At 37.9% G+C, this 16712-nt stretch overlaps 1 protein-coding gene across 4 annotated transcripts in view; it reads left to right on the forward strand.

Moving 5' to 3' along the window:
* Positions 1–16712, forward strand: part of guk1a (guanylate kinase 1a) — a 47672-nt gene that overhangs the window by 987 nt on the left and 29973 nt on the right. For 2 of the 4 annotated variants that reach the window (XR_010892036.1, XM_067364137.1), the window contains exon 1: positions 99–236. The exons of 1 other annotated variant lie outside the window; for it this stretch is intronic. Coding sequence is in view for 2 of the 3 variants with exons in the window: in XM_067364137.1 (XP_067220238.1) it covers positions 203–236 (34 nt within the window). In the remaining variant the exon portion in view is untranslated. Of the gene's footprint in view, positions 1–63; positions 237–16712 lie in introns of those variants that run through there. One more of the 4 variants, XM_067364135.1, reaches the window with a different exon arrangement.

Consider the following 16712-nt stretch of genomic DNA (forward strand, 5'->3'; position numbering starts at 1 on the left):
GATAAGAATTTTCAACATAATCTGCAGTTTGGCGCGGTTCACGGGAATGCGGATGCTCTAAAGATCTGCGAAAACGGTCGCATTTGATGACGCCTGACATCAGTAATGGCTCTCATGCGAAAATCAGTCACCTGAGCGAGAAAGAAAGATTTTAGGGGGAGGGAGAAAGACATTCTCCCTATTTTTGATCAGTTTTATCCCAATGTATGTGAGGTTTATCTCCAGGCTTTTTTCAGGTGAGTTTAAATGAGCTACAGCTTTAAATCTTGTATGACGGGCGCCATTTGCATCATATATATTTTTTTCAGTTAAGTGTAACAGTTTATTTGTGAAGTGCCATTATGATGTTGACTTTTCGTAAGGTTTGATTTTACTGTATACTTTCACGTAGCGGATTTTATTATTCAAGTCCGGTATGTTTCAAAGTGAATCTGCTGCTTTATGCTTTAGTCATGTAGTACATGTAATGCATTGTGCAAACATGTAAATAATAATACAGCGTTATGGATATGCCTGGATCGATCTAACTGTAGTTTAAAGGGGTTTTGGTTGTATAAGTGTGAAGCTAAATGTGGATGTACAGTGTGGTCAAAAGACTACTAGTGAAAATGTTTCTGGTTAACATTTTTGCAATTTAATATTTAGAAATGAATAGTATAGCATATTATCAGCCTAACATTTGAGAAAAAGTTCAATTGAAAAATTAAACTGAATTTAACAATGTTAACATTGTCCAGCACGATTAGAGATGTACCATCTTGTGCGGTTCAGCAAGAGTTAGATCTCTAAATAAGGAAATAGGAGATGTTTGCCTGATATTCAACAGCCAGTCTGCACTTTTAACAGCCAAGAGGCAGAGGCAGGAAAAAAAATAATAAGACAGAAGTGTTTATTGAGGAATCTTAATTGTGTCAGTGCTCAGTCTGACTTTGTCTGAGCAGAAAATCATCCAGCAATTGCCAACAAACAAAGGCATACTAAGTGCTTCTCATTTGTTAAATTGTGCACCCTTGTTTACTTTCCTCAAGTCCTGGCTCCTCTCAATGTTAGGAAAGGATGCAAGCATGAAGAAATCTAAAGACAACTTTTGTAAATTGGAATATTCTTCATCACTCAAGCATCATTTCAAAATGTCATTAGCTGTGCCAAAAGGATCTGTCCTCATGTTGTTGAAGTTTGGTGGTTTAAGAAATTAATACTGAGTATTAGTAAAGCAAGAAGCCTTGTTGAAATATGTGAATTGCACAGTTTGCAAAGGTAAAACCAAATCATTGTGATGTGAAGGGGAAGAGAATGTATACGTGCGTCAGATTTTTCGACAGCAAGCACTCTTAGCTCCTCCGAAAGAATCCTCAATCCTTGTTTCTCTCAGTATAGTTAGAATCCGTTAATGTGGCTGATTCTATTATTGATTCTGGGTCACATGCTGTTGGAGGAGGATGGAGGAGTGAGGAAACAAGGAAGCATCAGTTTGAGTATTGAAAAGAACCCACTTGTTTTGTGACCTTGAAATTTGGACATGGAGACCATGTTTTGTAAAGACTGGTAAAGATAATACAGCACACAACATGAGATTAAATAGTACTATAAAAGTTCATAAGGAAACACGCTGTCTTTAAGCACCAGCCAAAACTGGTCTCATGGCAAGGGGTTGTGCCGCATGACTTGCATTAAAATGTGGATGTCACACGTGGAGCTCATTTATTATTCATACATCGGTTTGTAATGGAGGGGTTGAAACAAATGTATTGGACACTGAATATGATATACTATAGCTGAATATATGATAAACTGGTGTGATTACAGCTGTTTTGCAGTTTAATCTAGTCTGATGTCCAGCTGTAGTGAATTATGCAGCAATGGTGCACATTCATTGTTCAGGGTTTAATTGGTCCTTATTTAATTGAATACTTGAATAGACATTTTAAATAATAGCACAAGTTGTCATGTTGTGCTTAACTGTACTTCATATTTTTTGTTATAGGAGACAGTTTTATTTCTGCAATGCATAAGAGACATTTTTGCAGTGCACACTTTTTAGGTAATTTTGAGGGCTTGCATCACTTTCAGAGAGACACAAGAAATAAAAAGTGTGAGAACGCACTTGAATTAACTGTTTATGTAAACATTTTCTTGTGTGCAGTGGCTCTGATTTTAACACGTAAAAGGAGCTGTTAGGACTTCCAATCCTTTTACCTTCAAGTGCCTTATGTCACTCACAGCTGTGTTTGCGCTGAGACGTCACTTCAGCGCTCACTGGAATAAGTGGCTAAGGCTATTTTTAAATCCAAGATTTTAGGATTTTGCATTTTTTCTGTGACTGCCCTGCATTGTGATGCTGTTTATTAGTTATACAGTGGTGGATGAAGAACACACATCATGTGTATATATATATATATATATATATATAAGAACTCTAAAAAAGCCTTCAGGTCTTAAAGGGTTCATTCAAATAAATACTTTAAAATAATTTGAGCTTCAGCCTGGTTTAATAGCATTTATATATATATATGTCTTTGGTCAAATTAAACTGTAAAATAAATAGTTTATCCCTTTAAATGCAATGGATTTTGAAAGATATCAACATAAAAACGAGCAAAAAACTTTAAAAGAGATTTTCTCAGGTTTTCAATTTGAAAAAGAGGGCAGACTACCATAATTAAAATGGGTATATCTTTAAAACCATTCAAGGTACTTTGACTAGGATATCATTTTAAAGCTTATTGTCTCATCTTTCCATTGATACCAAAATCTCAATTTTGAAATTTGGGTCACTGTGACTCATTTTGCTGGATCAGGTCACATATACATATACATGTACATACATATACATATACATATACATACATAACAGTTCTGTCTGGTTCTCGAATCTGATTGGCTGATAGCCATGTGATTTCACTCCGCATGAAGTGACCGTCATGGCGGCCGATCAAATCAACCGTAATTTTTACAAATACTACTTCTTGTACCACGAACTGTAGTTTTAATAGTTTTTTAGGCGAGAATGTAGTTGTTTAGACCTGAAATATGTGACTCATATTTAATAACAGCGCCTATTTTACAATTTGTTTTGACGTTTTCGGAGATGTGATCTCGAGTGCGTCAGCGGCCGTTCAGTGCTTCTGTAACCGCCGAGAACAGCTTCATCTCGGCCAGTGCGTCTGGGATACGCTTTACAATTTTTTTTTTCAAACATCAGATCTTTATTTACCTTTGCATTGCACAGAGATGTCCAAACTGCGTGCGCACTTCATTCAGGAGGTGAGGCGGATTGATGAGGTCTGACTGACAGTTGAGGATCCAATGGAGTTAGGAGGTTTTGTCACAAGCTCTTTAAAATCCTTTTCATTCGTTAAATATTTGTAAAACCCACATACAACCGTAATGGTGACCTATTTTTATTTTTATTTTTTTTAATAACTAGTGCTTTATGTTTGACTGAACTGTACAATTGTGCTTATTTGTTGTTCAATAAATATTATTTTATATAAATATGTCCATTAAGTAAAATGGATTGAGTGAACATTACATTAATACGCCATTAAATGGCGGCAACACTTTATAGGAGAATGAGTCAGTGAAGCACAAGAGACTTTTAAATTGAAAGGAACTTTTGCAAAAGGAAGTTGTTTTAGCGCTGTGGTGCTATGGAAAATTCCCAAAGCTGTAAAAAAAGATCGCTTTCCTCAGCGGACATTCAAACGGACTTGTATAAAGGATATAATATTATGGACATCGACTTGAAGAATGAATGTAATGCAATATACCAGACACAGGTAATAGCCTACTCTCTCTCTCTCTCTCTCTAATACTGTAGAAAATTCAATGTGTTTCAATGAAGCGACTCAACGTTCCTTCGTTACTAGTTCTAAAGTGACATTTTAGAGTTCGCAACGGAGGCTTGGGTTCAACTGACAACTTGAGTTTTGAAACGTTCCTTCGTTACTAGTTCTGAAGTGACGTTTTAGAATTAGTAACGGAGGCTTGGTCCAACTGTCAAATTGAGATTTGAATCCGTGGCGGAAGGAAGTAGTGCTGCACAAAAGAGGGTTTTAAAGACACTCCGTTGTTGTTTATTTACACACTCGTGCCGTCGAACTGTTATATAAAGGCAATATCACACTCGTAGCCGTGCGATATGGCTGTATATCAGCACGCTGTGATTACCTGCGGCCTCGTGCCTACGGACGAATCGCAGCGTGCTGATATACAGCCATATCGCACGGCTACGAGTGTGATATTTCTCATATATATGTATGTATGTGTATAAAATATATATATAAAATGTGTGTGTGTGTATATATATATATATATATATATATATATATATATATATATATATATATATATATATATATATATATATATATACACACACACACACACACACACACACACACACACACACACACACACACACACACACACACACACACACACACACACACACACACACACACACACGTATGTATGTATGTATATATATATATAAAGAAATTATTTCACCTAAATATTTGATCATGCAGTGCATTTTGTTTTTACATTGGGGCAATTGGTTCCACTTTATTTTAAGGTGTCTTTGTTACACTGTATTTAAAGTGCATCCAGAAAGTATTCGCAGCTCTTAGCGGCGCTAAGGTCTATAGGCTAGAGTTCAGTCTGATATTATTAAGTATGAGTTGTGAAAAAAATATACCATATAATATTAAAAATAATAAATGAAATGAAGAAAAACAAGGTGTCTTCAAACGTGTGGTGACAACATATTATAAACATGCAATATAAAATCTGATCTTGCCTGTAGATTTGGCAGATGTGGTGTTGATTCATAGAAAAGTGGTGCACTAAAAAATAATTTTACTTTAATACATTAAAGTAAAGAGATTTTAATGAGAATAACCTTGAAGATGGGTCCCACTCAGTAATAATTGATGGAATCCGCCTAATTCATCAAATGTGTGTGTGCATGATTTTGTTCTTAACCTCATTTTAATGTTAAAGTCCGCGTGAACCGGAAGTTGCAAACGACTTTTCTCCAGTGCTGTGACGTATTTCCAAGTGAAACGGAATATTGAATAGAGGGCAGAGTTTTATTTTAGCGCTCCTCCTCTCCATCTCTCACTCATAGCAGACTAACGGTCGGAGGGGAGTGGTTTAAGTGTTTACAACCCAAGCCGTCAAACTGATGTCATCGGAGAAGGGGCACCGTTGCAGAGGGGAGGAGCATTTTCAGATTTTGATTAAATATTACGAAGCCAAACAATTTTTTTGTGTGGATTGACTTTCACGGATGAATTGTTCACCACAAAACTAGCAATTTGAGCTAACAAAATAAATAAGGTCAATTTTGATTTCATGTGTACTTTAATGAATTTGGTGTATTCTAAATGAGTGACTGCATGCCCAAGTTCATTTGGCATAAAACGTGCCCGTACCATCTCCATGTAAGGCATTTCCGCACAACCTTTCTTTTACAGCCATTCATCATCATTTGGTAAACATATGACACTCATATGACACTCTCTAAAGACGCACTCTCACCTGAAAGCATGCAGCAAGATCCTCAAGTGTGCCATCCTCAAAGCCAAATCAAACACAAATTTCATTTTAACATGATTATAGGCCACCCATAGTATGTGATTTTTGCATATGTGTGGCTTCAGTTGCTCCTACATTTTTTCATAAATTTATAATAAATTAAGTATGAAAGTTATGTATTTGTTTCACATGTAAATACATGTGGACCCAATGAGAATTATAGTATAAAATAGTCATCATGTAATGAAAATTTTAGGGAAGGGTTAGTTTAATTGTCAAGAAAAAATATCACAACGAAAAACAAATTCCAAACAGACATAAAAATTCATTTCTTTATTCAAAATAATTTTTCTTTTGATTTTGAAATTACTGAAATGCTGACCTGGACATGATTATGCGAGTTTCACCTACCCATTTATAGCTAAAACATATCATTTGAATTTTATTCAAATGTGTACAATTCAGTAGCTTAATGGAAAAGATGGTGCTCTTGTTTTTGTTATTGTAAGCACTAAGCAGGTGTGTTTCTTAGTGCTGAGTCAGTATGGTGTAATGGTGATACCATGGCAGTAACTTGTAAAAAGAAGGCTGGGTTGTTTGACGGTTTTAGCTTCCAGTGAGCTGATTGGAGCAGAATCTTATCAGAATGCACACACGCATTCAGATCATATTGAGTGTTGTGCAAGTTTTTTTTTTTTTGCACATTGGAGCAAGGTAAGCAATATAAACAGAGCTTGAATTGTGATGTAAATTGACTTATCGTTAATATAAATGTATTGAAATATTGTTTGAATGCTTAAATATAAACCCTGTAAACCTTTAACCCTCTGATCTTTAAAAAAAAAGTTTAAGCAGTTGATATCAAAGAAAATGTTTAATGAAAAAGACGTAATTGACATTATCATTAACTTGCCAGTTGCTTTAATGCTTTTTAATGGTTGGGTCCTATTTGCTGGTTTGTATTAGGATTATTTGCTGTTTTTCCCAACTGGATGTAGTGGCACAATCATCAGTCATATTGCAGTCACAAATAATCCAATTTGAACTGACAGTGTGTATGTACCCTAAAATTATTGACACTGTATTGCAACTGTTCAGATCTGATTTGTGTTTGACATGAGTGATGAGCATGCGCAGCTTTTGTGTAGTGAAGCTATCAATGGTCAGCTAAACAAATGTATTTAAACACAGAAAATATACCATTGCATTATTCCTGGATAACTTTTGATTCATTATACGTTTGTGTTGTTTACATTACATGCACTTATACGCTGACTGCCGACAAAACAGACATTTGATGCAGTTTTACTTACCACCTGCGGTTCTGACTCATGACCGGGATCTTTTACCGCTGTGACCGCTCCATCTTTTAGTTTCAAACGATCCGTAAATCCAGCATCGAACTGGGCCTTGTTTATAAAACCATAAGTGTTGATCCTGAGGGCTCAAGCAGCCACGGAAAACATAAAATATTCTCCATTCATTTTAACCAATAAAAAAGTGATTGCAACTTTCAGACACAACTCTATCCTTATTTTGTTAGTTAATTTAAGGCGGTTTCTATGGTTATTTTAATGAAAAATGTTGAGAGTGCATCAATATAATGCATGAGCACAAATCTCTCAGCTCCACTTAATGCTGGGTTCTTTGGAAAGCAAGGTTATCTTTCCCCTCACAACCAAAAACACATTTTGGTTTTTAGCAAAGAGGTTCTAAATAGAAAAGTTCATACTCCCTGGCACTTTCAAATTAAAATTTCCTGATAATTTACTCACCCCCATGTCATCCAAGATGTCCATGTCCTTCTTTCCTCAAAAGAAATTAAGGTTTTTGATGAAAACATTCCAGGATTTTTCTCCAGTGGACTTCAATGGCCTCCCAACGGTTGAAGGTCAAAATTACAGTTTCAGTGCAGCTTCAAAGGGCTTTAAACAATACCAGACAAGGAATAAGGGTCTTATCTAGCGAAACGATTGGTCATTTAAAAAAAATAAATAAATAAATGTAAATGCTTTATATAGACAAAGGATCGCCTTCCAAGTGGTTCCGCCAAAACCGCATTTTCGTATTCTTCAAAAAGCTTACGCTGTATGTCTTACGCCTTCCCTATTCTACTTACGGAAAAAATGGAACTGGCGCTGCATTCGTTCCGTAAGTTGAATAGGGAAGGCGTAGGACATACAGTGTAAGCTTTTTGAAGAATACGAAAGTGCGGTTTTGGCGGAACCACTTGGAAGGCGATCATTTGTTTATATAAAGAATATACTATAAGGAGAATAATCCTGGGATGTTTTCATCAAAAACCTTAATTTCTTTTCGACTGAAGAAAGAAGGACATGGACATCTTGGATGACATGGGGATGAGTAAATTATCAGGAAAATTTTATTTGAAAGTGAACTAATCCTTTAAGTGTACAATCTATTAGATGTGTGCGTGCATGGGGTCTTACTCTTAAAGTGACAGCAACCTATAAATACCTGCTGTTTGTCATGTTAAAGCTGTGTTTTGTTGTTTGGTTTACAAAGATTAATCTATATTAAATGTATACAGTGAACAGTGTCATTTACATTTAATTACTACATTTCTGTACACTAAAATTAATACTACAGTTAGACCTTATACTTTATTTGTAACTTTGTTGTATTTATTTATGCTTGTAATTGGTGTACAGTATTTGTTCTTTTTACAGTCTGTTCACTTGCCTTTAATAATGTATTAGTTAGGCTTGTAGTTTCTGCTGTGGTATTGGAGTAGTTAAAGTGGGCCAAGTAAAAAATGGAAAATTACCCCCACCCCCCAATTTTTTTTGTGCTGATCTGAAAAGTTATCCGATTCGTGACTTAATAACTGTGATATGATCCGAACCGTGAGTTTTGTGATCCGTTGAACCACTACGGGTTACACCTTCTTTTTTGTCTTTAGCTGATCACATGTCTGGCTCAAATTGACTTCAACCTTCATTTTTTTCTACTTTTTTTAAAGTCTTTTACGGAAAATAATTAAATTCGAAATACAGTATAATTTAAATGGATTAAATTCGATTTGAGTTTTATTATAAGTGTGAGAAAGGTTTGGTGTTTGGTGCAAACCAGAAGATCCTTGCCCTATAAGTCTTTTAGGGGCTGCACAACAATTTATCATGTCCAAAATAAAAGTCTGTGTTTAGGTAATATATGTGTGTGTTATTATGCGTACATATAAATACATACACATACGTATATGTTTAAGAAAAATGTTATATATAAAATATATTTATATATAATATAAATTATATGTATGCACATATGTTTCTTAAATACATGTATGTGTGTGTATTTATATATAATTATATACAGAATATATATATATACATGTAAACACAAAATTCAAGAGACACTGAGTAAAGAAGACTGGACTTTTTTATAGTTACGAACTGTTCCAAATGCAATGGATCATTTTCCAAGTATGGTGATACCTAATACTATTTTAGAAATGGAGAATTCTTCAGCCACCTCAAAGATTTTAAGAGACATTGTCTTTGATTCAATGAGAGGCATGAGTTTAAATGTTGAGAATGATATTAAGCCTTTTTGGTGTTCAATTTACAAGCCACCATTGACTAAAAATGTAAGAGATCTTCAGTGGTGGATATTACATGGCATTTTGCAGTTGATGCTTTTATTTCAATCTTGAATCCAACTGTGCAAGATAAATGCCCTTTTTTATTGACAATTTTTTTGCTTTTTTATGCATTGTGAGAGACTGAGATTGTCTCGGGTTACTGGTGTAACCTATGTTCTCTGAACAGGGAAGGAGATGCTGCGTAGCTATGACGCAATGGGGAAAGCCCTCTGGGTGTGCCGATTGTCTGAAGCCTGTATAGAAACACGACAATTCATTGGCTGATTTTATCACTTTTATTGATGAATTTTATTGATTAATTTATCGCCCCCACGCTCTTACGTCAACATCCTATACTGACAAATGCACCGTCTGCTCCTCAGATTTCTCTGCCGAAAAAGGTCACTTGTCGGCAGTGCGAGGAGCTTGGCAATGGACGCAGTGTCTTGTTCCCTATTCAGAGAACAGACGTTGTCTTTTATAGGTTGAAGACTTCAAAGCTCAGACAGGGCCGAGCAAGTGAAGTTCCTTATCCACTTCTGAGGTGAAAGGAGGAGGATGGAATGAGTGAAGGGTGATAACCTGAGAGTGAAATGATCTAGACAAGACCTTGGGCACATATCCTGGCCTGGGTCTTAAGGTTACCTTAACCAGACCAGGGGAGAAGTCCATACACGCCTCGCTAACAGAGAGAGCTTGCAATCCCCAACTTGCTTCAAAGAAGTTGCCAACAAAAAAGCAACCTTGAGAGTCAGAATCCACTCTGGAGCTGACTCCAAGGGCTCAAAAGGAGCCTCCATGGATGCCCTACAGGATGACTGACAGGTCCCAAGAGGGAATTCCAGGGGGGCATGTTGGCTTCAAGTGACGAACCTCATGCATAAATGTTGAGGCTAACCTATGTTTGCCCAGGGGAATTTCATCTGACTCCCTTAGAGCGGCAATGGCTGTGACATAAACTCTCAGAGTAGTAGCAGCTGCACCCACAGCAAATTTCTCTTGCAAGAACTCCAGCACTGGACCCACAGGGCAGCTGACTGGATCCAAAGCTGAACACCATGACTCAAAAACCTTCCACTTGGAGAAATATAGCCTCCTTGTGGAAAAAGCTCTCGCACTCGCGATGGTCTCCTGGACGTCGGCAGGAAGACTAGAAATCAAAGCTGCCCTTTGGTGGGCCAGATGGGCCTGCATCTGAATGGAATCTAGGTGAACCCCTAAGAACACAGTCTGTTGAGATGGGGTGAGAACACTCTTTTCGGTGTTCAGTCTGAGGCTGAGAGACCGGATGTGGTGAAGGACGACGTCCCTGTGGTGAGTCACTAATTCCCTGGAGTGGGCTAAAATGAGCTAATCGTCCATGTAGTTGAGTATACGGTTGCCCTGGAGCCTCAACAGGGCCATAGCAGCAATGCCAAAGGGAAGAACCTTGTACTGCTAAACCTTTACTCTGAAGGCAAATCTGAGGAACTTCCTGTGTCGCCGGACAACCTAAATATGAAAATATGCATCCTTCAGGTCTACAGTGACAAACCAGTCCCCCACACAAATTTGAGACATGATCGCCTTCAGCGTCAACATCCTGAACTTCCCTTTGTAAAGGGAGAAGTTCAGCCAGCAAAGGTCTAGTACAGGGTCTAGTATTCCTTTTGAAGGGACCTCTTCTATTGCCCCCTTGAGGAGGAGGCAAGATAGCTCCTGCTGTAGCACAGAAGCCTCTGAGGCGCTGTTCACTACAGTCAGAAGAACCCCGTTGAAGCGGGGGGGTTGGGACAGAACTGGAGTGTGTAACCAAACTGAACTGTGTGGAGAATCCAAGGTGATACCCTGGCAGACGCCTACATTCATGAGAGAAATGTGATAGAGGAAGTGGAGTGTCACAATGTAGAGGACATACCTGTATTAGTGTGTCGAACTGGTCCTTGCAGGGTAGCACAGTCAACCCAGAAGGAAAAATGCACGTGTTTCTGATTACGCAAGCAGCAGGCGACAAACAAAACGGAGGTGAGGGGAGAAAGCTTAGTGCGTCTCCTATCTCCCGTGTGATAGGGGTGAGGCTGAGTGAACGCTGCGCACCAAAACGTGCTGGGCGCCGGATGTGACAGAACTGAATGAGGAGAGCGAGTGAGAGGTGGGCAGAAACGTTTGCACAGTCTGACCCAACCTTAAAAGGCAGGGGAAGCTCTCCTCTTTCTGGTGTGAGGGTCAGGAGCAACTCGAAGGAGCTGGAGCAGAGGATTTGCTGGACCGCTTCAGCTCAAGACACCTATGGGTTCGCTGGCGGGGTAATGGATGACCACGGGCTCCCCAAACCATAGCTGGTGGGGGATGAACTGGGTCACTTCTCCTACTGGTGGAATCCTTCCTATGCAAGGAGTGCTCTCTGGGTAGAGAAGGAGAGGGCTTAGAAGACTCCCTAACTCTCCTGGGCATAAACTGCCTGAGAGCAGCCGACTGGGACTTCGCAGCCTGAAATTTGTCAACCACTGTGTTGACTGCCTCCCCTAACAACCCAAACTGAGAGATTGGGGCATGCAGGAGGAATACCTTCTCCTTGTCGCGAATCTCCGTAAGATTGAGGCACAGGTGGAGTTCTGCTGCCACCGAGCCCGTCATGGAGTGCCCTATAGCACGCGCAGTCTGCTTGGTGGCTCTTAAGGCCAAATCTGTGGCTCTGCGGAGCATCTTGACCACTTCCGGTGTCAGGCCCTCGCCCTCATCCGTCTCTTTCAAAACGTCCGCTTGGAAGGCTTGGAGAATGGCCATAGAATGAAGGGCCATGCCTGCCTGACCAGCTGCCACGTAGGACTTTCCGATAAGGGCGGAAGTAGTTGGAAGGAGGAGGAGGCGGGACTTCCAAGAAGGAGAACTGAGTTCCACTATCATAGTCGCTGAAGTGCAGGTGAAGAAAACTCAGAACAATTCAAACTTCGGGCCAGATAAACCGTAGCAGAAGGGCTAAAATGGCCGATTCGTGAAGGCAGAGAAATCCGAGGAGCAGATGCTGTGTTTGTCAGTATAGGATGGTGACGTAAGAGCGTGGGGGCTGCGCCCGCGGCATCAGCCAATGAATTGGTGTGATTCTATACGATCTTCAGATAGGGATGTGACGGTGAGAAAATTTTCCCACCGGTTAATCAACATGTAACAACACCGGTAATACCGGTGTCACCAGGGGGCGGGGCCTCTACTTTTTTTTTTTTTTTTTTTCCTAAACCGTGGGCTGTTCACATCACGTCTAAAACGTGTGGAAAATGTGGCCAAGCTGCTTTCTCTTGGTTTCCAAAGCACTTGCACTCCCGTGGCGTCTGTTGTTGCAACCATGAACTGCGCTCTCCGCGATGAGGAATATTTTTGACCTGCCCTGTATAGCTATGATCAGCTGTTCAAGTGTAGTTGAATTGTGTTTTAAAGGGCTTATAAAAGCAAGAGTAAGGCAAGTCTGGTAAAGTTCCAGGAATTGATGGACTACCTGTCGAATTTTATAAGTTATTTTGGACTGAGTTTGGTAAAGACTTATTGCAGGTCCTTAACGACAGCTTGTGCTCAGGCAGGCTGCTGTTGAGCTGCCGCAGAGCAGTCATCATGCTCCTGCCCAAAAAAGGAGACCTTATGGACATCAAGAACTGGTGTCCTGTTTCACTACTTTGCTCTGACTATAAATTGCTTTCTAAGGTGCTAGATAATAGGTTATCAAAGGTAATAGATCAGGTGGTGCATCCGGATCAGACCTATTGTGTTCAATATTCAATATAATATTTTGACAATATTGCTTTGATTCGGGATACTTTTGATGTTTCCAAGTTGCTTAACATTGATATCAGACTTATTTCAATAGATCAAGAACAAATGTGTGATAGAGTTGAACACGCTTATTTTTGGAGAACTTTAGAGGCATTTGATTTTTGTAAAGATTTTATTGATAAGGTGAAGGTGCTTTATGGTGACGTTGAGAGTGTACATAAAATAAACTGTGGCTTATGCACTCCTTTAATGGTCTGTGGGGAGTGTTAGGCAGGGGTGTTCATTATCCGGAATGTTGTATTCAATTGCTATAGAACCGTTGTTGCATCGTTTGAGGAAAAAATTATTTGTGGTTTATTTTTAACAACTTGTAAAAACAATATTTGTTTGTCAGCTTATTCTGATGATGTGGCTGTTTTAATTAATGGGCAAAATGATGTGAAGGTTTAAATGGCTGTTTTAGAAGATTTCAGAATGATTTCATCAGCTAAGGTTAAAGGTGCTACAGAGGATGTTTTGTTTTATACATTTTTGTAATATTACTTGAAACTGTCTTTACTAACTGATAAAAGACTATTTATTAGGTGCACTGAAAGGAATAATATTAATATACATCATCTGTGCACGAGTTAGTGCTTTAGAAACATCAGCCAATCGTTTACGCGATCATCGCGTAAACGATTGGCCCTCTGGCTTGTCAATCACTGCTATTACGTTCCTTGTGAGAGACGTGAGCGGATTGGCCCTCTAGCTGGTCAATCACTGCCATGATGTTCCTTGTGAGAGACGTGCACAGCTGCGCGCTCCAGTAACTTTCCACACTCCACAGGTGCCTCATTCAATGTTTTTGTCAGGAGACAGGAGTAACAACTGCAGATTATGAGTTACCGGCCGTGAGTCCGACATAATGAATCCACTAACACGCCACAGCGAATGCCGGTGGTAAACACTCGTGTTCCAATACTTGTGCACGAGTTTTGGGAGGCGTTCCCTCGAAATGAGCTGTGAAGGAGGGGGGTTGTTCTTACGCATGCGCTCATTTCAAAAACTCACTAACAGTCTTTGGTTTCTCAGTCAACGAAAAGATCCTCTGTAGCACCTTTAACTTGAACAAGAGTGAAGCATTTTTAATTGGAAATTGGTTAAATGGGAAACCGTTTTGAATGGATGGCGGGGTGTAACATGCTCTATTTTACATGAAGTTGCATGTTTGGGGTTGGATAAATCCTTGTTTTTAATGGATCCTGTTAAATTGAATACAAAAGCATTGCCAGTGTTTTATTTTATTTTTTTAAGGTTTGAAGTCTCATTAACTTACAGAGAGACGAGAAGACTTTCTCTCTTCATTGGCTTTTGGATGAGCCCTTAATAAATGGAACATGGTTTGATTTAACAAATGTTAGTTGCTCTTGTCATGGGGTTAATCAACGGCTGCTGGAGTCATGGATAATCACTTTTAATTTAGGACTTATTAATTTAGCTGGACTGGACTTTGAGAAGATGGAAGAAGTGGCCTTTTGTTTAAAAAATCTGGGCCCGTATGTATAAAGCCGCTTAGAGTAAAATTTTAGTCTTAAGTGTGTCAAAATTCTAAGAATGACGAAATTTTACTCTTATAAAATGATATAAAAATAAAATGATATAAACTTGACTGTCAATTCTTTTTGTAAGTGACCTAATAAAAAAAATGTAATAACTAGAAATAAATTTAATAAATATTACTTAAACAATAATTGTTTAATGCATTTTAATACATTTAATGACTTTGAATAAACTTTAAATGTAACAACTTCTCCCACTCTACAAATAAATGCCCTGACTGTAAAAATGAAATGGTAATTACCTTTTTTGGTAACTGGAAAAATGCAGCAGTGCACCGGTGATGACTTGGACCCATCAGTCCACAGTAAGCAGGCTCTTAAATAGTACTGTTGCTAAACTTACCACACCAAACATAGTGGCCAAAATTGATGTGCATAGTCTTTTTTTTTTTTTTTTTTTTAATGACCCTACAATTTCAAAATATGAGGAAAATATTTTTATTTTTATGTTTATATTAAATGTTTTAAAATATGAGGGAAGAATAAAACACTAAACTAAGCAAAGGTATTTATCTGGAAAAAGATTTGGCAAAAAAAAAGGGAAAACTACAGCTACAGGTTTCAGAAAAACAAAAAAGCTCAGAAAAAAAGAGCATATTGACTACAACATAATCAGTTTGTAATATTTAATTGGTTCTCTCTTGTTTTTGCATGTTCATAATTTCTTTGCATGACAGCCTGGCCAAAAGTAATTTGAAATATAATTTCATTATCACACATGAAACAATTGACTCAAGCACAGCTACACAATATTCTTACATCTATTATTTTAAAAAAATATTTGAATTAAGGTTGAAGATGTCATCTTTCATATGGCTGGACATCACATTTGGCCACTACTCTATGGCAGCTCATTGACTTTACATCTGACCATCAAACCATGCGGCAAAAGCAGGCAACATTTATGTTGATGGTGGGCTTCCCTGGAGTTGTTGGAGCCATTGATGGAACTCGTGTTCACATCATCGCTCCAATGTAAATGAGGAGACATATATCAAAAGAGATTCCACACCATCAATACTAATTTTTGATAATTTTGCACAATGCAAAGCTATTTTAAAAAATAAACATTTCAGTGTCTTTTTAAATTATTTCTTTTATAATAACATTCAATTATTGGTGCTGTGCTGCTGTGACTTCACCCTTGCAGCCAAGCTCGCTATTGGCTGATTCAGAGTTTGAGGGTGACCATTTTGAGTTGACATCATTGTAGTCCTTAGTTCACAACACTTAAGTCAGCACTTAAGAATCAGTCTTATACTTTACTAAAAGTTGCTTTTAGCTTCTTTATAAAAGTCTCCTACTCTTAGAAAAGTCCTACTCTTTACTAAGAATTTTTTGACACTTAAGTCAAAACTTAGTCAAGACTATTCTTAAGAGCATTTCTGAGAAGTTTTAAACATACCGGCCCAGATCTCTACGGACTGTTGCACAAATGCTGATGAACTGAAAGTCATTGGTCAGTAACAAAGAAAAAGAGTTACTGATAGACCACTATAGAGGAGGAAACAGTCGGAATATGGAAGAGATGTTTCCTAATTTGATTGTTTTAGCAAAACTAGATGGTTATAAAGGTCCTTTGTTAGACACTGAAAGATCCATGTGTTTACATTTGTGTACAATTACTGTTAAAGCATTTTATAAAAATGTATGTTAAAGTTTTTAATAAAAATATTTTGAGTAATAGAGTAGATACACTTTGGCGTATGGTATTGAATGTGGAAGAGAATATGAAACCAGGGCCTGTATGTATAAAACTTCTCAGAAATGCTCTTAAGAACAGTCTTAAGTTTTGAATTAAGTGCCAAAAATTCTTAGTAAAGAGTAGGAGTTTTCTAAGAGTAGGAAACTTTTATAAAGAGGCTAAAAGCAACTTTTAGTAAAGTGTAAGACGGATTCTTAAGTGCTGACTTAAGTGTTGTGAACTAAGGACTACAATGATGTCAACTCAAAATGGCTGCCCTTAACCTCTGAATCAGCCAATAGCGAGCCTGGAAGGGTGAAGTCAGAGCAGCACAATACCAGTCATTTAATGTTATTATAAAAAACAATAATAACAATAATATATATAAAAAACACAAACATTTTAATATTTAAATTGATTTAAAAGCAATAGCTTTGCATTGTGCAAAATGATCACAAATTAGTATTGATGATGTGGAATATTGTTCTATTGATATATGTCTCCTCATTTACAGTTAGAGCAATGATGTGTCATGAGTTCA

Source organism: Chanodichthys erythropterus, chromosome 16 (assembly GCF_024489055.1).
Source record: "Chanodichthys erythropterus isolate Z2021 chromosome 16, ASM2448905v1, whole genome shotgun sequence".
NCBI classification, from domain to species: Eukaryota; Metazoa; Chordata; class Actinopteri; order Cypriniformes; family Xenocyprididae; genus Chanodichthys; species Chanodichthys erythropterus.